The sequence below is a fragment of the Triticum aestivum genome, chromosome 3A (assembly GCF_018294505.1).
Source record: "Triticum aestivum cultivar Chinese Spring chromosome 3A, IWGSC CS RefSeq v2.1, whole genome shotgun sequence".
Classification (NCBI taxonomy): Eukaryota; Viridiplantae; Streptophyta; class Magnoliopsida; order Poales; family Poaceae; genus Triticum; species Triticum aestivum.
The window spans coordinates 32,798,578-32,820,078 of record NC_057800.1 but is presented as its reverse complement, the minus strand read 5'-3'; the positions used below and the strand labels follow the sequence as shown (position 1 = coordinate 32,820,078).

The window sequence follows — 21,501 nt, the reverse complement described above, 5'->3', positions numbered from 1 at the left end:
ATTTTTTTCCAAAATTAAAAAAAAACCCTTTATTACCAGGGCGCGAGCTCACGCCACGTGGTGGCATTTTAGCGCTGGTTCGTGCCGAATCGATACTAAAGACCCTTACGAACCGGTTTTAAAGCTCCGTTTTCTACTAGTAGTTGCTCACCCTAACATATTTAGCTACTAAGCCACATTGAGACTGTGTGCTTACAGAAGGCTTCTTCCGCCTTCTCAGCACCCCCTTGTGGATGAGAACGAGAGGTACGTTATTTTCCAGCAAAATTGTTGGCGGTCTGTCTAATTCTAGGCAATCGCATAATTATTTGGTTTTTTAAAACCAATCGTGCGTATTAGTATTTGATCTCTAATTATCATGAGAGATATTTTGTTATGGAAAACTGAACTTAGATCCTTTTTGAATGCATCATCGGGTGATACGTGCAATGCAAATGCATGTACAAAATCACTGGAAGATTGTAGCTTTGAGATTCGTGCTGATGCCAGATCGCAGCCGCAGAAAAGATCTCCTAACTTTTCTTCTCCATCCGTTTCCAAGAGGAGAGAAAGAGATAAGGCGCGCGCGTCCTCCCCCTCCCCGCTCACGACTCCACGGCCATGAGCTCTTCTTCTCCTCGCCCGCCGACGTCGCGGGCCGCGTCGCCGTACGGGTGCTGCTGCCACCGCCCGCTCCTCGCGTCCACCTCCGCGCCGACCAGGAGCAGAGGCGCTCGCCTCGCGCTCACGCTCAGCTCCTCGTCCCTCCCGCTTCCGGCCGGCCCTCGCAGCAGGTGAGCGGCGTTTCTTGGTTTCTGACTGTCAGGGACGTGAAGCTCCATGCCGTTTCCTGGATTTCTCATCACATCCGTTGCACGATTTCATGGCGCTAATCCAAGGTCGAGGAGCCGGAGGGTGGCATGCCGTGCGGCCGACGAGCCTGGGCCAGCCGCCAGCAATGGCGACGAGGCTGTGGATGATGCTCCATCGCCTCCAGCCGACAGTGTTGTCCAAGCAGATGCAGCTGCAGAGACAGATAATGTAATCGTCCTTGCTTTTACGGTTTCTCAAATTCAGTCTCAACTCTGAAATGCACTGTGCCTTACTTACCAGATGCCAGAGCATCTTGCAGTGTGTGAATTTTTATGTCTGTTAGACCTAGAATCCTAGCTAGATGGATGGACATGCAAGTAACTGAACTATAATTATCTAGCTTTCCCATGCCTCACCAGACGAAAGATGAATCCCCGAATGCAGAGCCGCTAAACTCCGCTCTCACATCGCTTCAGAACATCGACCGGTATGCTAAAGCAGCCGCTGACAGCGCCGCGCAGGTACGCTCGTAGGGATCTAGTTCATGCCAGAAAGGCATTGGGAACGCCATCATAGTAGCATGTCTGATATTCTGTTAAAAAACAGACGAAAGATGAATCCCCCAATGCAGAGCCAGTAAGCGCCGCTGTCAAATCACTTCAGAACATCGACCGGTATGTCAATGCAGCCGCTGACAGCGCTGCGCAGGTATGCTCGTAGTGATCTAGTTTATTCCAGAAAGGCATTGAGAGCGCCATCATTGTAGCATGTCTGATATTCTGTTAAAAAACAGACGAAAGATGAATCCCCGAATGCAGAGCCGGTAAGCGCTAGCGACACGGTTCAGAGCATCGACGGAGATGCTACTGCAGCCGCTGACAGCGCTGCGCAGGTACGCTTGTAGTGATCTAGTATAGGCCATAAAAGACATTGAGAATGTAGTCATGACATGTCGGATATTCTGTTCAAAAACAGGAGCAGCTGCTGGAGGTTGATGTTAATGTTGCTAGTGGCTCTCCTTTGCCTGGAATGAAGGTAACCGCTGTTTCCGTTTCAGTTTTCTTGGTTTGCATGTTCAGAAGTTGAGTGAAACTTCAGAAATCAAAGAGATATGCTGCTTGTTCCACATAATCTCTATGGTAGGGTGGTTATTAATAGAGAATTCTTTTTAAATTTTTTGACTGTTCGATGTTTCTGAAATCTGAAACCCGATGAGGTAGTGAGCCTTCTTGTTTACCTCCTAAAACTCAATGATATGCAGCAACAACTTGAAGAAGCTGTGAGTATCCCCAAGGCTACAGTAGACATTCTAAAGGATCAAGTTTTCAGTTTTGACACGTTCTTCGTGACCAGCCACGAGCCTTACGAGGTGAGCGTCTCAGATGCCATGGTTTATCTTCATGTTCATACAGCAGATTTTATTAGTAATTCCAGTGAAATATCAACCTCACTAGCAAGTTGCAATTTTTTGTTTACTAATTGTGTTTCTAAAGTAGCATCCACAATCAACCAAATATTCTGTTAAACTGATCATGTACTATATGATTCATATTCTCATTTCAAATGACAGCATGTAAAAAGGCATCAAATGCTCAAAATGACAGATTGTTATTGTTGCCTTCACTTTTGTACATTAGGGTGGAATACTATTTAAAGGGAACTTGCGTGGTGTGCCAGCCAAAAGTTTTGAAAAGATCACAACTCGACTAGAGGTAACAAGATACTCAAAAAGTAGATCCTTTCACAGATATATGTGTGTACAAATATGTGAATGTTCTGATCTGTGTGCTGCTCCCGGTTATCCACAGAACAAATTTGGCGATGAATTTAAGGTTTTTCTTCTCATCAATCCAGAGGATGAGAAGCCAGTTGCAGTAGTTGTACCTAAGCAGACAGTGGAGCCTGCCACTGGATGTAATAATTCTTTCCTCATAGTCGACGCTAAAGGAATTGGTCAAATATCTTTCTTATGTCAGGCACCCAAAATTTTGCATTACTATGTCTGCGTTTAGTTTTAAAACTTGCTGATCCAACTGTCGGTAAATTAAATTTTCAGCTGTCCCAGAGTGGGCTGCTGCTGGTGCGTTCGGAGTAGTTACCATCTTCACTCTGTTGCTTCGGAACGTACCTGTCCTTCAGGACAACTTGCTGTATGAGGTTTCTCTTCCATTTATTCACCATTTTGCTTTGTCTTCTGTTCTGATAATTGTTGATTTCTTTGTACTATAAGAATTTTAAGGTACTACAAAGTTGTACTAAAGCTGCGACAAGTAATATGGATCGGAGGGAGTAATTCATTTACAGTTTCTCTAGCTTGATGTCATCTTCGAATGGCAGTGTGTGCTTATACCTTTGTGTTAAAACAACTTTGAAGTCTCATCTGGGGCCAAATGATGTTATCTAGGCACTTGGCAATATGATGCAAAACTTCTGTCTTCCTCATACTTTAGCATTCCAAGTGCACGTGAAATTTGTTTTGCCAATTACTTTAGTTATGCATCTCGATTCATGCAATAATTTCTACTGATTCCTTTACTTCGGAAAACAGAGCTGTGTATTTCCTCATATCATAAGCCAGACAATAATAGCCTGCTACTTCTTCTAACGAGATATTCTTCTCCAGATCAACATTTGATAACCTTGAGCTATTGAAAGATGGACTTCCCGGTGCCCTGGTAACGGGACTCATAGTAGGGGTTCATGAAATTGGACACATCCTCGCTGCTAAGGATGCTGGGGTCAAGCTTTCAGTACCATATTTTGTTCCTAGCTGGCAGGTAAGTTGCAAGCCTACAATTTCACCTAAGGAGTGTATATTTTTAATTGTTAGAAATTGTGCCTAGCTTAAAAAATTGCCATTCTCTATAAAAAGGAAAAAAAATCTTGGATGATTTCCTTGCTTACTTGTTTCCTTTAATTATATAACATGCTATCCCAGATTATGAGACAAAATTAGAAGAACTTTGTTTAACTTTCTTCTGTTTGTATTTCCTATTTGTAATGCAAAAGCAATGTTTGATCTGAAATGTGTTCTTAGCGGCCTTCTAGAAATATAGGAATATTGGGAGATAGATCATAGCTTTGGCAGTAACATTCATTTTTGCACCATTCCAGGCTTATCTACTTGACTATGAGTATCTCATTTTTGTGTTTTCTGTAGATAGGATCTTTTGGTGGCATCACCAGAATAGTCAATATTGTACGCAATCGCGGGGACCTGCTCAAGGTAGCAGCTGCTGGACCGGTTGCGGGGTTTTCGCTCGGATTTGGTCTTCTTCTGCTGGGCTTCACGTTACCTCCAAGTGACGGTCTTGGTATCATCGTAGATCCCGCCGTATTTCATCAATCATTTCTTCTTGGTGGTCTTGGTAAGGATACTGAAACTACACATCATCCTCGTTCTGTATGTACTGAGTTCTGAACTGCATAAAAACCTTTTGAACTATGCAAACAGTGTTTAATTTGATATGTCTTTTCTTGGTACTATAGCAAAGCTTATTCTTGGAGATGTTCTAAAAGAAGGAACACAGCTATCAATCAACCCACTGGTTTTGTGGGCTTGGGCTGGTCTCCTGATCAACGCCATTAACAGCATCCCTGCAGGAGAGCTCGACGGCGGCCGCATAGCGCTCGCCATGTGGGGAAGAAAGGTAAAGATGCTGCTGCTCAAAGAATAAACAGGATGGAAGGCTACCTGAAGCTATGAAGAACTTCTGTGCTTGCTTTTCTCACCCTTGACTTGCAATGCACCCTCTGATGAACCCAAACTTGTATTTTGCAACAGGTATCATCCCGGCTCGGCAGCGTCACCATTGCATTGCTCGGGCTCTCGTCGCTCTTCAGCGACGTGGCGTTCTACTGGGCGGTGCTCATCTTCTTCCTGCAGAGGGGTCCGATAGCTCCCCTCTCCGAGGAGATAACGGAGCCCGAGAACATCTACATCGGCCTCGGCGTCGCCATTTTGTTCCTGGGGCTGCTGGTCTGCCTGCCCTACCCATTCCTCTTCGACCCTTCGCAAGTTACTGATTTCGACTTTTGACAGAAGAGTTTCGAAACTCGCCGCGGCTTCTCTTCCTCCAACTGTATCCGTGAGATGTTTTGCCATCTTTGCAATTCCTTGTGATCATAAGAATAGCTTGGAGCCTTTGATGCTCCAGTGCTCCTTGCAGTAGCAAAATAAAAAAGCAGGAGTTTTTTCTTGTGGTAGCTAGTGAAGTTCACCTTGTATCAGAGTAGAACAAAAAATAGTTCAGTTCATTACTCCGGCTGTAACTGTTCATCTGTTCAATTCTGCTGATGAGTTCATGACAGGTTTTTGCAACATTTCAGTAGTATTAATGTAGCAGCCCTGACATTATGGGATTCTACATTCAGCAAGATGAGCTACCATAACTGGCAACTCCAAAATCATATACTACTTCAAATAAACAGCTACCGAATTTACATTGCGATACAACAAAAGTCAACACAGTTCAGCCAGTGGGGCATGCTTCGCTACCAGCATAATGAACTGGTCGAAGAAAGAACATATAAAAGACGGATCCTTCTCAATGATAACATAAATGGATTAGCATTGGACATGGAGCAGCCCACATGGCATAAATGAATGAGCATTGGACACTCAAAGAACCTACATATGAGAATAGAGCTCATCAGAGATGATCTTCAACACTGGCGCTCTTAACATTTTGTGGTCGTGAAAATTCATCAGAGACAGAACTTTGTACTAGCAAAGAGGCAAATCATCGTGCATAATGTCCTGCTCTATCGCTGCACAGCTCATCGTCAATGTCGATGCTGTCAAAGCACATCAGGTTGTTGTTGACGCTCGGCTCCGAGCTGGCGTTGCTGCTAGTTGCAAGAGGGGAGTCTGATACACTTATCGGTCTGCCCCTTGTGGATCCAGACCGGCCGCTATGCACAGATGATGCTGGAATGCTCGTCATAAGAGGCCGTAGATTGTTTGGAATGCTGCGCCGTATGTCCTGCGTGCAAAAATTACACCTCAGATTTAATTTAACTAAAAGGAGTTTTTGGTGTTCACTAAAGTGAGAGAAATAAATTAATTACCATGTGCCGAAGTGCCATGTCCAGTGACTTCTTTGACAGTGACCGACCGAAGCCAGAGCTATCTGGAGAATTTAATGATTTTCCAGACAAACTATTGAGACTGGATCTTTGATCATCATGTTTTGGAGGAGCTAGTCTTCTCATGTTCACTACCCTCTCAACCATCTTATTGCCCATCTGAACTGGGTTCACGCTGTCACCTCCGTTAAGATGTGATCTTCTCACTGCCGGCATGGAACTCCCTGAAGGCACACTGCCATTTGATGTCCTCCCTCTTGAAGGAGAGCAAGACTGGCGTTTCGGTCGAGCAGCTGGCCCAGGCTCCACAGAGGAAGATCTAGAACTAGGTGCGCCAGGCCTACCCCGAGTAGCAGAGGTTGGTCTTTCCGGTAGCGACGTCCTCAAATTTGGAGGTGCATCAAGTGAGAAGCCAGGCATTTCAGATGGTTTCCATGGTCTTGATTTGACAGTAGGTGAGCTGCCCCTTGAAGGTGCTGGCGCTGTTGTTGTTGCTGGCAATGCAGAACTTTTGGGCATTGTAGGTCCTGGTCTAGAGATTGAGGAGGATCGAACTGGTCCGGGCAAGTTACTGTGCTGGGCGTGGGTAGGAGGGGCAGAAGACCGCCTTGTTGGGGTTGATGACCTTGATGCAGGCTTGCTTTGTGCTGGTAAGGAGGGCCTTGACAAAGGTGTAGTTGACCTAGTAGCAGGCATTGATGATCTTGAAGTAGGCGTTGATGATCTGCTAGCAGGTGCTGATGCTCTGCCTGAAGGAACTGATGTCCTGGTAGCAGTAGCAGGGCCAGATGTCCTGGTAGCAGCAGCAGGGCCAGATGTCCTGGTAGCAGCAGCAGGGCCAGATGTCCTGGTAGCAGTAGCAGGGCCAGATGTCCTTGATGGAGTTGTTGACCTTGATGAAGGCAGTGCTGACCTTGTTGAAGGGAGTGTTGACCTGGAAGTGGGCGTCGACGATCTTGGGGCAGTAGGTGCAGTCTTGGCAGGCAGAGTTGCCCGAGCATTGGGAGATGAAGGTCTTGAACCTTTGGATGTGGCGGTCGATGCAGCACGTCCAGTTGGTGTTGAAGGTCTTGAAGAATTAGACGTAAGCCCTCCAGATGATGTCGGCCGACGAGTTGTCGCAGCTGAGTTTAAGCTGTTTGATGATGTTGTTCTCAATGGATGTGTGGTTCTTGATGGAGGATCTGGATGATTGGCCAACTAAAATACCATGCAAGAGCACACAGAAAGAAACTTATGAGTACAAATTATATTTACAGAACTCAATGGAACCCCAAAACTAGATTCTAAAGAACATCTTAACCACTGTACCGACATAGGCAAGTAAAATCTTCAGTCCAATACATCACAGATGGATCAAAGGTACTAATATCTCTGAGATAAATCCATGAAGCTTGAGACAATAGATAATAAGTATATGGAGAGCTTGTCTGCTTGAAAATCCAAAATAATTCGGAAGACACAAGGAAGTATACTACCGTAAAAGTGGTGTACAGATTCAATTAGATCATACTTCGCATCCAGCATGAGTGGAAGTTTGTGGAGTTATGTGGATTGCTGAGAAGTTCACCACAATAGGTAATCATGTAGAAACCAGGTAATGCTCATGTTCCAATGGCTCACCCTTGATTTTAAAAAGAAATTATTGAAGAGTACTCATCATACTTAAAAGGGTAGTTTACCCCCAAAAACTCGATTCTAGAAGACTTCTTAAAAATGGAAACAATTAATTACCAACTCCGTAAAAATATAGACAAGTAAAACTGTTCAGTCAAATAATAAAATGCTATCTCCGAGATAAAAAAAAATCCACTAACCAAAACTCAGAAGTGCTATCTCTGAGATAAAAAAATCCACTACGAAGTTATGAGACGAGGAAATATTATCTTGGAGATAAATCCATGGAGAGCCTGTTTGCTTGCAGATCCAAAATAATATCCGTATACTATAAAGTGGTGTACGATATTATAAAGTGGTGTACAGATTCAACTAGATCATATCACTTTATATCCACCGCATAGCAGGTTTGTGAATTATGTGGGTTGACGAGAAGTATTCACCACAATAGGTAATCTTGTATAAACCAAGTAATGGTCATGTTCCAATGGCTCACCCTTGATTTCAAGGAGTTCTGGCGAGTCTTTGGTGATCCTGTTTGGCTCACCGGAGACCTTTTTGGCGCAGCTTCATGAGATGGGAAGAGTGGAGTTCCAGGTGGAGTGAGAAGCCTGAAAGTGAACAAGTTCATTGGTCAGGAAGGTCAGTAAAATACTCTGAACTGCAGCCCAGCTGTGCTCTCTAAATAAAATGTACGGTGTAGCAGAATGAACTTAAAAAACTTCAAAACCGCGAGCAACAAAAGGATCAAATGTGTAACATGCACCAAAAGGACCCATTTATCTTGCACAGTGTCTGATATTGAGCACTTTGAATGAAAGAGATGGGCAATGAGTAGCTGAATTATAAAATGCCCACTCAAATCCATTTCACGACTCATGCTAAAACATGTCACTATCACTAAGTAATTGCATCCCTACAAAGTCAAGCAACCAATCAAGACAAGTATCATGTGAACTTGTTCCATAGTTCACCTGCCACCTACCAACAACCAATCACCACCAAACAATCCAATAGCCCTCTAAACAAAAAGAATATGCTTCAAATGTTAAATGGCCGCCTAGAGATCTAACACTCACACACCCGCTGGCAAATTAATGATTGGACAGGCATTAAGGACAAAAACCTTAGCAGATAAGTCCAAACATGACAATCAAGTACACTTCAAATCAACTAGCGCTAAGCTAGGTAGCTTGCTGGGGCTAAGGTATTGAATGTTGAAATTTATGTGTCCGGCACCAAACTATTTCAGCTGCGTACAAAAAAATAATGAAATCACAGAAAGCTCACGACATGATGGACTCACTAGCTAACCAACCAAAAAAGCAAAGAGAAGAAGCTGGGGCCAACTAAAGCTCAACAAATTGACAACTCCACAAACAAAAAGAGCTTTCCAGAAGATCTCGCAATCACCTAAGACCCAGCCCATCCGGATTGCACGTCCTAAAGCGCAATAGCTAAAAGAAAAGAGCGCAACCTGATTACAACACATTAACAAGGCAAGCAATCAAAGAAAGAAGCAGCAGCTAAGGGAAACAAGGGAGCCAACTGTTCGTCCAACAACCAGCTAAGAAGACCCAACCTTTCCAACAATAACAGCTAAACTCTAACTAACGGCACCGAATCCATCCAGGAGAAAGCCAGGCTTTATGGTTTAGCATTCAGGTTTGGTAGTGTGGAGCGTAGCAGCGGCAGCTGAAAGCACATTTTGCTATGCAAGCCAAAATCTTATATACACGTAGATCACTGCACATAAATAAAACTAACAGCATGGGGCAAAAGCCAAACTTTATGGTTTGGCATTCAGGTTTGGTATTGTGGACCGTAGCAGCAGCTGAAAGCATATTTTTCCTTGCAACCCAAAATCTTGCAATACACAGCATAGTACATTAATGTAAGTACAAATTAATTTGCAGTACACGGTAGTATTAATGCAGCTCCGAATTGAAGGATGGGGCCTCCGGTAAGACCATCTGGAACAGAACCCCTCAATTAGCAATGCTCGGAAACCCCCTACCCCTACCCCCACCTACATTGCCAAAAGAGTGGAGGCTCAGACTTTGGGGTACCAACACCAACCAATCGGCAGCTTCAATCCGGCTAAATGTAAATTGAATTCACAACGGTGAAGTCCAGATTAGGCCGCAACCTTGTCCCACCAATGATTATGTTGCCCGTAGCGGAAAAACCACAAATTTGTCAGTGAAAGGCAGGCAGTGGGGGGCACCTACCAGTCGTAGTCGCTCTTGTCCCCGGCGTCGGAGTGGAGGAAGTCGTCGGCCCCGCCGGGCGCCCGCCTGAACCCGCCGGCCATCCTGTACGCCGGCGCCGGCGCCGCCCTGGGCTCTGCGCCCATAAACCCGGACCAAAATGGATAAGCTAGGGTTTTCGCCAAAGGGGGGAGAAAACGGCAGCAAAATCCCCGACAGGGGTCCGGACGGGTCCGGACAGGGAGCGTGCGTCGGGGCTCGTCGTCCTTACCGGCTGGTGGCTGCGGCGGAGGCGGCGGCGGGGAGGGGTCGAGCAGCAGCAGCCCGTCCGCGTCCGCGTCCTCGCCGTCGGCGGCGAGCAGCATGTCAGCGGCGGCGCCGGCCCGCTCCTTGTCGCGGCGGCGCATCTCGAGGAAGAGCGCCAGCTCCTCGTCCTTCTCCCGGATGACGGCCCCCAGCGTCCTCCCCCCGCCGGCGCCGCCGCCCTCCGCCATGGCCACCCGGTGCATCGCTCCCGATCCGCCCCCGCGCGTCACCCCGCCGCCCGCCGCATTGCCCCGGCCAGATCTAGCGCGAGCGCGCCCTGCCCGCGTGGGTATCCTCTCCTCGGTGGGGGGCGGGCTGGGGATTGCCTGCGTGGGCGAGCGAGAGGAGAGGGGAGGAGAGGAGGAGCAGCAGTGGGAGTGAAGCGAACGGCAGAGCCAAGGGAAAGGTCTCTGCTTTGCTTTCAGGTGAGAGTCAAGGAGGAGGCTTTGTGGATTTGAATTTGGTTTGGGGGTTGGGGTTAATTAATTAGCGGCCTCACTCGGCCTGGACCGTTTGAAATCCATCCACTTGTGTTGTTTTAAAATACTCCCTCCGTCACAAAATTTTTGTAGACAAGAATTTTGGGACGGAGGAAGTAATAAAATGGCCGAGGGGGCCTGGACTGTGGTGCTCAATCTGGTCCATGGAGGGGTAAATGCTATGTGCACACCATTTGCCTTCACTGTGTGGAGTGGCAGTGAAGTGAAGTCATCTCGAGTCCACTTGTCCGCCACGATTAGACTTCCACATCTTCTTTGATGAAATAGAAGTTTATGCCTCCTTTGGTTCAAAGGATAAGTGGGGAGAAATCGTAGGAATAGGAAATTTTCATATGAAATGGCGCCTTCGCGCTGGCGTGCTGCGGCGAGCGAGCCATCCAAGATGTGGGTTGCTAAGGCGGTGCGCATGTAGGTCCACCTAGTCTACTCATAATCTCTTCCCCCGAATGTAGGGTGTGCCATTCTAATTTTCGGTTAAGTCTTTGTCTGTTTCTCCCATCCCTCGTCTGGATTTCAGTAATAAGAGCATCTCCAATAGCTTGTTTATATGGATGTCTATACTCGTTTTCCACGACGTGAGCTCAAAACAGGCGTCCAACAGCTTGTCTATATGATCGTCCAAATACACACATCCTCTAAACTGGCCTCGACAATGTCCATGTCTGGACAATGTGAAGGCGTTGTCTAAACTCAGCTGCAGTCATGATTTCTTCCTCTCCCTAGAGTGGCCCACCTGTCATGGTCTCTGTATATAGACATTCTGATGCAAAACTGGATGTGTATATGAGGGAATCTTTTTAGACCATTGTCTATATGAATACTTTTAATACCTATAGTAAACTTTTTTTAGTAAGGGGGCACTATTAAGCATTATAAACGTGCTGTGTTTTCGATAGCAAAATCAAGGAGCATAATCATTTTGGTCCGGACTCACTCGCGTGTGGGCATGCCAATTTCAGCTTGGCCCTTGTCCAGCCTCAGCACGCGAGGCCAGGGCTGTAGCTATCCACTGACTGTAGGCCCACCGCCCAGCGTACACACCTATCACCGGCAGCCACGTGCCGTACAACCGAGCGAGGCGACCGGACAGCGGGAGGCCAGCCCCACGCGTGACGCACTGCCCTGTCTCGTCTCGGGCATTTTCGCACCGGACGCCCAGCTTACCCTTTCGGCGACGCACAGGTGGGTCGTTCCGCGTGACCCGCCTGTCAGTGCGTGGGTTACGGCCGGAGCTCTGTGAGGCGCTACGGCGCTTGGCCTTTCTGGGACGTCAGCGCCGTGTGCCTGCTCCACCTGATGAGATCTGTGTTGTTACACGGTCGGATTTGTCGGTTTTGCCCCTCGTTTCAAATTGTTCGCGCCTGGTTCTTTTTTTTTGTGTGTGTGTGAGAGCGGGCAATTACGTGGGACTTTAGTCCTGGGGCAAATGAATTCTATAGGATTTTTGAAGCGTTAGAATCTTTATGATTTTTTTTTCTACATTGGTCGCTTGATTCAAAGAAATACCGAGCCAGACTACATCTTAAGATTGAGGAAGTCACCACAGACACCTCGTAGTCGACGAGAACATCTTCTCCCATTGAACGGGAATCGTCGGAAAGCCTGAAATAAATCCAGAGAATGCGAGTATTAGGACTTGAGCCCTGATGAATTAGTGCCACCACAAAGAACACAACCATCTAAGCTATGCTCACTTCGCAGAAAGATTGTAGTCAATGGGCAGAGGCCGGGCCGGCAAAATCGTGGGCCCTATGTCAACAACGTTTTTTCTTCTAATACACGCTTTGACATTTTTCCAATACAAACTTAACATTTTTAATACATGGTCAACATTTTTACTACACACATTTTTAATATTTTTTAAATGCTTGATTAACATTTTTCGAATACACGGTCACTATTTTTCCTATACATGTTTTACACTCTTTTGATTGCTTGATTAAAGTTTTCAGATAAAAATATTAACATTCTTTGAATACATGATCAACATTTTTTCTATACACTTTAACATTTTCCAAACGCATGATTAACATTTTTCAAACACTTGTTCAACATTTTTCCAAATGCTCGAATAACATTTTTATATACATGATAAAAAAATTCCTCATTTTATTAATGCATGGAAAACATTTTTATACACATTTAATATTTTCTAAATGCTTGACTAACATTTTTCAAATACTTGTTCAACAATTTTTCAAATGCTTGATTAACTTTTTTATATACATGATAAAAAAATTAAACATGGTAAACCTTTTTCTATAGACATTTAATATTTCCCAAATGCTTGATTAACTTATTTTAAATACTTTTTCAAAAAAAAATTAATTCTTGCTTAACATTTTTATATACATGAGAAAAAAATCATCATTTTTAATAGATGACCAACAATTTTTCTATACACGTTCAATTTTTTCTGAATGTTTGATTAACGTTTGTCAAATACTTGTTCAATATTTTTCAAATATTTTTTGTAGAGTGTTTTTATAATATATATATGTATAGATTACTTAAAGTATAAAAAGGTATAAAAAAGAAAAAAAGAGAGAACAGAAAACATAAAAAATATAGAAAAAAGAGGTTGTGGCCCCGCACGTGGCGGCCGACCCATCTCGCCCGCCCCTTCAGTGAGACGGAAGCTAAACTCGCTGAATACGAGATATAGGAGCGCTCTGCTTATCCTGCATTGCCAATTTACCCTCATTAATTCAAAGAATTTATAGGATCTGAGAATAAAAAAGTAGAAAAAATTCCTACACTTTTTAAGGAGAAAAGGCTACCGCACGACTTTAAATTAATGAAGCCCATACAGTAAGCTAAAACACCACACTACCACAAGCACAAACAAAGAAAGAAAAATAACCAACATGATACAATGGTGTCGAGGCACAACGACACAACCTAGAAAAATAAAAAGCCAACATCGACTGGAAAAGAAGAACCACTTGGGGACTTCTGAAATCTCTTCCGCGAGCAACCAACCGGAGCGGATTATGAAGCCAACTCGAGAAGGGGACAAGCCGACATGGAAAGCCATGCCATCACCAACACCTAGACCTCCACAAAGACAACACCATCCAGCTCCATCGCCTAAAGGAGCCCTTTGCTCTCTTACCCTAAAGTGAGAGGGGGCCGAGTCGCCGTGCGAGGGTTGCGCTCATCACCATCAAGCCTAGATGAAAACTACCGCCGAGGTCCTGCAGTGTTGACTCCGAGCACCACCCCACAATCAAAACTTGTACACCTTGAGAGCGCCACCGTCTAGGCCATGGTACCATCAATACAAAGAGAAGATGTTGTCGTCCAACACCACACCCCGACCATCAACAGGAAGGGCCTTGCCCAAGAGATGGAGCCTGTAGATAGGGAACTACGCCATAGTGTCGCCACTGACATGCCCAGAAATGAACCAAGGGTTTTCACCCAGAGCACGGAGGAGGCCCCCCGAAGTGACGCCTCCAATTAGGTGAACGACACTCGAGAGCGTTGCCGTCACTGACATGGCGATGATGAGCTTGGCCGCCGCCATGGCCTCGGTTTCGAACGCTCTTGGCCAGCCGGCGGTGCACGATCACGCTCAAGCACAAAGCAGAGGCACCATGGCCCACAACGAGGCCATCGGCACATGGACGCGGGGACGAGCGTCTGCTGGCCATCCGGCAGCGTGCGGTCGTGCAGCGAACAAGACGAGGATGCACGACGAGGGCCTCCATGGCTGTTGGGCCCCGATGACCTTGAGCTCGCATCCATGGCGGAGCTGCCCGCTGCCACCCGAGAGCTCAAGGGGCGCCATGGCCCTCGGGAATGAGGCGAGGAAGGGCGGGGGACATCAGCCGGCTGGTCGTCGGCGGCGGGGACGATCGGAATCTGGAGCTAGCGGCGGTGGCGGTTGACGTGAACTTCCCTCCCACCAACATGTATCGGGGGAGTTAAAAAATTGCTTTCAAGACTGAAAATATGGGGATGTGGTATTTTCTGGTATCGCGGGGAGCTAACTTTCTTTTGCCTTCAAGACTGAAAATATGGGATGTGGGGGTTCGTTTTCAGGGGAACCCGATGTTTTGCGGCATCTAGTGGATGCACGTTTTGTCAGACATAAACCATAAAAGAACAATTATTTTGGGGCTTTACCCTCCTTTTACGGGATCTGCTATAGATGCTCTAAGCAAGACTCATTCATGCAGGTGTCAGTGTGGTATTGGCGAGATGTGTTGATAGCAGCAACCCTTGCTATCTATCCCAGGGATATACGGTGATGTCTATATTATATCTATGAGACTGAGATATACGGTGACATTTAGAAATATCTATATTCTATTCGGAGGATATATATAGAGATATCTAAGGGAAATATGAACTAAATGAAGACAATAAAACAACAATAATATTTTCCCCATTCCAAAATATAAGGTGCAATAATTTTTGTGCAATTCAAATATATGTATGTTTGACCATGATTATATAGAACAGAATATCTACAATACAGAATGAATAAAATAGGAAAATGGTTTTCGTGATGGATCTAATGATACAAATTTGATATTGTACACACTGATACCTTTCTAAAACCTTGGTCAAACATGGATATGTTCAACTTTTTTTAAAATAATACACTTTAAATTTTGAAATCAAGGGAGTATATAGGTCCAGCAGCAATTGGGCACAACCGCACAAGCATGGCTCTTCCTTTCATCCAGAAGCATGCATGCATGCCAGATGAGCCGCGACCACCGAGGAAAGCTCCATATGTACTTCCAAAGAAAAAAAGAAAGGACTAACATACTTACTACCGTTCTTATAGTGTTGCCCTGTTTTCATGGCAAGAGAGAATTATCTACGTGATTAGCAACCTGTCACCTTGTGCCAACGATCACAACACACACGTACATGAGATGCAAATTATTGCGATGTCACATCTCACGTCCGAAGAAACCGCTAGACGATCCAAAGAAACCGAAGAGGCGGAGCTACCCCTTCCTCATCGGCCCTGGTGGAAGTACCAAGGCCACTTATCATTGTTGGATTGATATATTGTGTTTCTAAATTACATAGAGCTTAAGAAAATAGCGGTTTGTGACTTCTGTGCATCAATACTACATGAGCATAGCTATGATCCATACATGTCTATAAAGGAAGCACATAAATAAGTATTTACATTAAGAAGTATTTGTTCTTTTAGTTAACATTGTTTTGCCTTCCTTTGACCTACAAGAAGCTCTGCTCGGAGATAATATCTGACTTTTCATCCATGAATAGTAATGTTTACAGTGAAGAATTATAAAGTCAATATTAGCATTAACAAAACTAACTAAAAGGCCGCGACACTTGGTTATTTGATGCATCAAAATTGCTGTTAGGGAATATCAAGCCCCTGGGGAAGCACCAAGCAGACCTAAAAGGAAAAGGAAGGACCCCCTACTCAAGAATACATAAAAGAGTCAAGACATCACCGCAGTCCTTTCACACGACGAGGACGACCACTAGCCATAAGCCACAAATGCAACTCCTAGAAGTCTCTATTAGATCAAAGCTCACTCCATTGTATAATCGTGCTCATGGATCCATCCAATGTATGGTTCTCCAAAGTTTTGCCTATGTAACCAGCCACTTATGACACAATCAATAAACTTGTGCATTTTCTGTTTTAAAACGTACAATTGATGCATTCGTCTGGCTAGCCAAAAGTAATTAAACAATAAGATAGATAGTTAAACATACAAGACAACCCTACCAGTTATAAAACCAATGGCATCAAGGCTAACCAAATGTTGCTTCCTTCAACTGCTTATTCTTTTTTTGAATCTTGGTTTGAATCAAGAGCCGCGCGGGCAGCTAAGTCTGAATAAAGCGCATAGATAAACGCACCAGCAAAAGCACCCATTATACCAACACTAATCTTATCCTTCCGACGGGTTGCCCTAACAGCCTTCTCGAAACCCTCCGCATCCTTCTTGAATTCCTCGATCTCCTTCTCAAATGCCCCGGCCTCCTTCTCAAATCCCTCGATCTCCTGGCTAAGAATGAGAATGAACTTGTAAACTCAAATAAATGAACAAGAAAAATACTGGAAGTGTTTAGCCTACTGCCTTATCAAAGGAGTGGATCAACATTCGGGCCTTCCCAAGGTTTGGGATACTTAGCCTGCATGCATACATAAAATGTTAAAGATGGTACTCGTGATTCCGCGGAAGGGGCATCAACCTTGGTTCAAGCCTCGGCTCTAACACACGGCACTCGCGGAGTTTCTTCTATATAAAAAAGCCAACGAGAGTTAGCCCTTCGGTTGTCCTCATTTTTTTGGTACTCCCTATTAATTTCTCAGTAGTTGCTCTCCCTTGATATTGAGCCTTTTTGTCGTCCTTTCTCTGTGTGCCTTTTGCTAATAAAAGGAAAATAAATAAATAAAGTGTGATGGTGTGCTCTGCTCTCTCGATGGACCTTTTGCTAATTAAATTAAATGAAGAAGAATGAAGTGTGGTGAACTCGTGGCCTATTCAGAGAAGAGACTCATCTAAAAAACCTCCAGAGAAGAGAAGAATTGCAGTGACCGCTAGGACATGATAAGCTGCGTAGTATTTGGAACTGTTTTATTGTAATGCTTTTTACCTCAAAAAAGTCAATCTGATTGAATTTTTCGAGCGATAAAATACCAAGATTTGTCTAAAACATCAAGTACACATAGCCATACCGTGCGAGCAAGCGCCGAAGCTGGTTAGCTCATTGTGACGACAACAACTGGTAAGCGAACATTGTTCGGGGGCGGTGGGCAAGGGCATCCGACAACTTAAGAGTTCGCCGCTTAGGCAGGATCAACTACGTGTAGTCTTAGGACTATTTTATAACATATCTCAGAAAATTTTGAATTGTTTAAAAATTTTGAGTGCTAAAATACCAATTTTTTCTTTAAAACATAAAGCTCACATGCCCAGACCATGCGAGGGAGTGCCAAACCCTAGTGGCTAGCTGGCTAGCCCACTGTGACGGTAGCGACAAGTAAGTGAATAGTGGGCGGCGGCGGTTGGCAGGGCAGCAGGCAACTTTAGAGTTCGCCCTACCTTAAATGTATCCGTCCTCCGCCACTACATGTGAGAAGGATGAAATAAGTTATACCATCAAGATTCTTTTGAAATTTGTGATTTCAAAATGTTTTCTAGTTTAGAAACTAGACTCCATGTTAGTATGTTTCGATGCATTTTTGTTAGCTTTTAAAGTTGCCACCCATTTTTTTTATGAAGTTGCCATTGACTTCATGCCAAATTTGCCACGTGGTAACTTGATAAATAGGGCAGGTTTCAAATACTAGTTGGTGACGCTTCAAAAGTCAGAGGCATGCTAGTCAGAGCATGCTTGGACGGGTTCTTTTTTGAAGCTTTTATTACATACAACAAATAAACATGTTGGTAGTGTAGAGAAAAAAAAGAGAAAAGAAATCCATCCCACCTTCGTCCCCGCCTCCAACTCCGTCGATCTGTAGAGGACATGCAATGAGTTGGCGTCGATTGGCGGGCAAAGATTCGGAATAGATCCACTGTTGCAGGCGCTAAAAACCCACCTATCGATTCACGCAGCATGCATGGCGATCGCCGATCGATTGGCTGCCATCGAATCGAAACGCGAGCTTAGATCGTGGTAGGAGGACGGACGGGGAACGAACCTGAGAACGGAAGGCAGCTCGTGCCTGCCTGAGAGAGGGGACGGGGGCCTTCAGCTTCGCCGCCACGGTGCGCAGCGCCATGGCCATAGCTACAAGCAGATCGTATATTGGTACAGAGCTTGGGTTTATGGTTGCCGGCAGCTAGAGCTAGGGGGTGGGGTGATATGTGGCGACTCACGTCCTGACGTCTGGGTTGGCCCAATACAGCGGATCGCCTTCCGCCTCGCTCAATGTACAGTTTTTTTCTTCTGATCTTATTTCCTTTTCTCCACTGCACCAAACACCGAAACAAGTTCAAAAATATTTGTGAATTCAAAAGAATTCATGATTTTTTTTAAATTTCACGAATTCAAAAAAATCATGAATTTAAAAATAATGTTTGTGAATTCAAAAATTGTCCGGGACTCCAAAAAATGTGCATGAATTCAAAAAAGTGTTTGTGAATTCAATTTTTTTTCAAGAATTCAAAACAAATCACGAATACAAAATATAATGCCGTGAATTCAAAATTTCTCAACAGTATTGTTTTCACAAATTCTAAAGAAATCACGAGTCACAAAGAGTTCATGGGTTTGAAAATTGTTCACAAATTAAAAAAATCATGAATTTAAAATTTAAAATGTTTGCAAATTAGATAAAAAATCATGAAATAAAAAGAAAAAAGGTCAAAATGGTGAAGGAAAAATATAAAGACAAATAATGGACATGGATGAAAAAAGAAGAAACTAAAAACCTGATAGAAAACCAGAAAAACCGGGTAACAAAACAGTTTCCGCCCCTAGAAGGTTTTTTTTAGGGAATGCCATCATGGCTAGCTTTATTGATTCGGCAATATCATTACATCGTTCACAAGAGCATTTACAAGAAAATCTGGGGGTTCCTCAACCCAATTACTAGATATATCATTATCATATGAATGTTTGGCTAAGAGGTGGGCAACACCGTTTGCTTCCCGTCGACAGTGCACAAACTCCACATTCCCGATCATACCTGCTAAAACGAAGCAGCATGCAAAAATAGCTGTAGATTCACTCCATATCCTCTCCTGGCCTGAGCATGCATTAACAACTTGAAGGGCGTCAGCTTCAATCTGAATTGAGGTATATCCCAAAGACTCCGCCAACTGAAGGCCATTTTTCATTGCCATTGTTTCCGCCATGTTAGCATCTATCACATGCGGGATTAACGTACATGATGCCGCAATGAAAGAACCATGGCTATCTCTGATCACAGCCCCCGTTGCTCCTTTCCCTTCATTCTCATGGAAAGATGCATCCACGTTTATCTTGACTATTTCTGAAGGTGGTTTTTTCCAACATTGCTCCCCAGGTGTAGTCCCATACGTGCCTGAAGAAGCTCTATGAAAATTGGCGCAAATCGCCTGGACTGCAATAGCATTTCTGCTCATTGGAGGTACTGTCTCATTATGTGTTTGCCTTCTTCTGAGCCACCATAGATACCAGCATGCTGTAATAATCCCTTCGCTTATCCCAATGTTCGGCATGTGTGGTAACTTTGAAGGTGGGAGCCGGAGTATGTACTCCAGAACAGCGGAGCCTGATCGATCCACAAGACGGGCTTCTGCAATTGTGTCATAAATTCCCAGTGACCTCCACATTTCCACTGCTCTGCCACAACTAAATAAGAGATGATGGATATCTTCAGCCCCTTGATGGCAAATCGGACAACTTCCATCAATACCAACGTGCCTGTTTACCAAGATTGATTTTAATGGGATTAATCCATGAAGGGCCCTCCAGTCGAATATTTTCACTTTTTCCGGGACTTTGAGCTTCCATAGGATTGTCCAAACTGGATTTGACATTGATGGTCCTGTTATTGCCGACAAAGATCTTGAGCTGAACTGATGTTTCCATTCACAATGGTATGCCGATCTTACCAAAAAAATTCCATTACTATTGCCATGCCAGGCTACAAAATCGTCAAATCCGTGGTGGCTTAAGGGAATCTGTAGGATCCGGCTAACATCCACTGGGTTGAATATCCCACGTATTAACTCCTCGTCCCACTGCTCGGTAACAGGATCAATAAGTTCATTGACTTTAGTAATTAGAGCACCACCCCTCTCTTCTTCCTCACAATCTCTTCCTCTCATGGTTTTGTCTCACAAGAACACACGGTAATGGAAGAAACACACACGCGCACACACACATTCACCAAGGAGAAAACTACTTTCTCCTGGTGAAAACACGTATGCTTCAATGCGGCGCAGCGGTCGGAGTTGGTTCCTCAGTATGCATCTTGAAGCGGCGGTTCCCAAGAGGCCAAGTCGGTCGGCGCCGCCCTCCCTCCCATCACACCGCACGACATGAATGTTAGCCGCTGCGTGCTCTGGGCGGCATGAATGCGGCGCGTGCATCAGAAGGAAAGCGTGGAGGGGCGGGTGGGGGTTTGGGTGGGTCAGGGTGTTGAGACCGTGACAGTGGTTCGGACGCCCGCAAAGCCCTCACTCGCCTGTTTGTCTCCGGTTTACGGGAGAAAAACATGTCCGGACCGCCTTGCGGACCGATGCAAGCCTGCGTTGGATGACTTCCACAGTCCAGACAACACGGTCCGGACGTATGCGGGCGGTTTGAGGGTGGTCGTTGGAGATGCCCTTACAAAGAAGTTTTATGAAGAGATCGAAACATGTGATGTGGAGATGAATCATCAGATTTCTCTATCCTATGGTATATGTATCACCGAGCTGCGTATATGGCTGTGGTATATAGGCAAAAAACAATCAATCCCATCTCTTCATCCAAGCCTCCAGCTCGATCTCTACGGGAGATGCAACAAACTAATTCACGTGGCAAAGACAAAATAGAAGCGCTCTTGCAGGCGCGTGAAGGTGGCTAAGCATGCAAGGTGACAAAGATTGCATGCGCGCGGTAGGAGGATGGATGCGGATGGGGCACGGACCAGAGAACGGCAGGCCGCCCATGCCTGCTTGAGAGAAGCGACGGGGAGCTTCAGCTTCGCGGCCACTGTGCGCAGCGCCATACACGAAGTGACGAAGACGAAGATAGGTTTCGAGCAAGACGAAGGAGACGTGCGCCGGCTAGGGTTTCCTTGTAACTCTCCCGATCTCGCGATCCGGCCCGCTGTTAGAACGACCACCGAACCGCCTCGGTCTCCAACTGGCCCGACACAGAAACACGGAAAAGCTAGCACCCTCGTACGAGCCGGCCCGCGAGAGAAGCCGAGTACTCTTTCTTTTTTTCTGTTTTCTCTTGTTAGCTCCCTTTTCTCCTGCAGCTAACCGTTTTCTAGTTTTTTTTCCTCTTTTCTTTTTTTCTGTTTTCTCTTGTTAGCTCCCTTTTCTCTTTTCTTA

The 21,501-nt window shown here is 45.0% G+C and overlaps 2 protein-coding genes across 4 annotated transcripts; one reads left to right on the top strand and one right to left on the bottom strand.

Moving 5' to 3' along the window:
* Positions 1 to 489: 489 nt before the first annotated feature.
* On the top strand, positions 490 to 5,100 carry LOC123060023 (probable zinc metalloprotease EGY2, chloroplastic). 3 transcript variants are annotated; one of them, XM_044482580.1, is made up of 14 exons: positions 490 to 773; positions 879 to 1,020; positions 1,212 to 1,313; positions 1,399 to 1,500; positions 1,586 to 1,684; positions 1,768 to 1,827; positions 2,054 to 2,161; positions 2,430 to 2,504; positions 2,601 to 2,706; positions 2,849 to 2,942; positions 3,416 to 3,569; positions 3,953 to 4,160; positions 4,282 to 4,442; positions 4,577 to 5,100. In XM_044482580.1, the coding sequence occupies exons 1-14, from the start codon at positions 601 to 603 to the stop codon at positions 4,829 to 4,831; spliced, it is 1,839 nt and encodes a 612-aa protein (XP_044338515.1). In that variant the 5' UTR covers positions 490 to 600; the 3' UTR covers positions 4,832 to 5,100. The 3 variants fall into 3 exon arrangements, with proteins under 3 accessions (XP_044338515.1, XP_044338516.1, XP_044338517.1); XM_044482582.1 differs by having other exon boundaries at positions 508 to 773; positions 1,193 to 1,313; XM_044482581.1 differs by lacking the exon at positions 1,586 to 1,684.
* A 61-nt stretch (positions 5,101 to 5,161) lies between these two features.
* Positions 5,162 to 10,446, bottom strand: LOC123060022 (flocculation protein FLO11). Its single transcript, XM_044482579.1, has 5 exons — positions 9,979 to 10,446; positions 9,729 to 9,843; positions 7,994 to 8,108; positions 5,863 to 7,080; positions 5,162 to 5,777 (listed from the first exon to the last, which is right to left on the bottom strand). Exons 1-5 carry the CDS (start codon positions 10,214 to 10,216, stop codon positions 5,535 to 5,537), a joined length of 1,929 nt encoding a protein of 642 aa, XP_044338514.1. The 5' UTR covers positions 10,217 to 10,446; the 3' UTR covers positions 5,162 to 5,534.
* Between the last annotated feature and the right edge of the window lie 11,055 nt (positions 10,447 to 21,501).

What these genes read in the sequence shown, in the direction of transcription:
- LOC123060023 (XM_044482580.1), top strand. Translation starts at nt 601, where the DNA reads ATGAGCTCTTCTTCTCCTCGCCCGCCGACGTCGCGGGCCGCGTCGCCG. An exon ending in CCGGCCGGCCCTCGCAGCAG is followed by an intron (nt 774 to 878) that starts GTGAGCGGCGTT and finishes CGCTAATCCAAG; the next exon opens with GTCGAGGAGCCGGAGGGTGG. An exon ending in CCAGCCACGAGCCTTACGAG is followed by an intron (nt 2,162 to 2,429) that starts GTGAGCGTCTCA and finishes TTTGTACATTAG; the next exon opens with GGTGGAATACTATTTAAAGG.
- LOC123060022 (XM_044482579.1), bottom strand. Translation starts at nt 10,216, where the DNA reads ATGCACCGGGTGGCCATGGCGGAGGGCGGCGGCGCCGGCGGGGGGAGG. An exon ending in TCCGCCGCAGCCACCAGCCG is followed by an intron (nt 9,844 to 9,978) that starts GTAAGGACGACG and finishes TTATGGGCGCAG; the next exon opens with AGCCCAGGGCGGCGCCGGCG. An exon ending in AGAACTCCTTGAAATCAAGG is followed by an intron (nt 7,081 to 7,993) that starts GTGAGCCATTGG and finishes ATGGTATTTTAG; the next exon opens with TTGGCCAATCATCCAGATCC.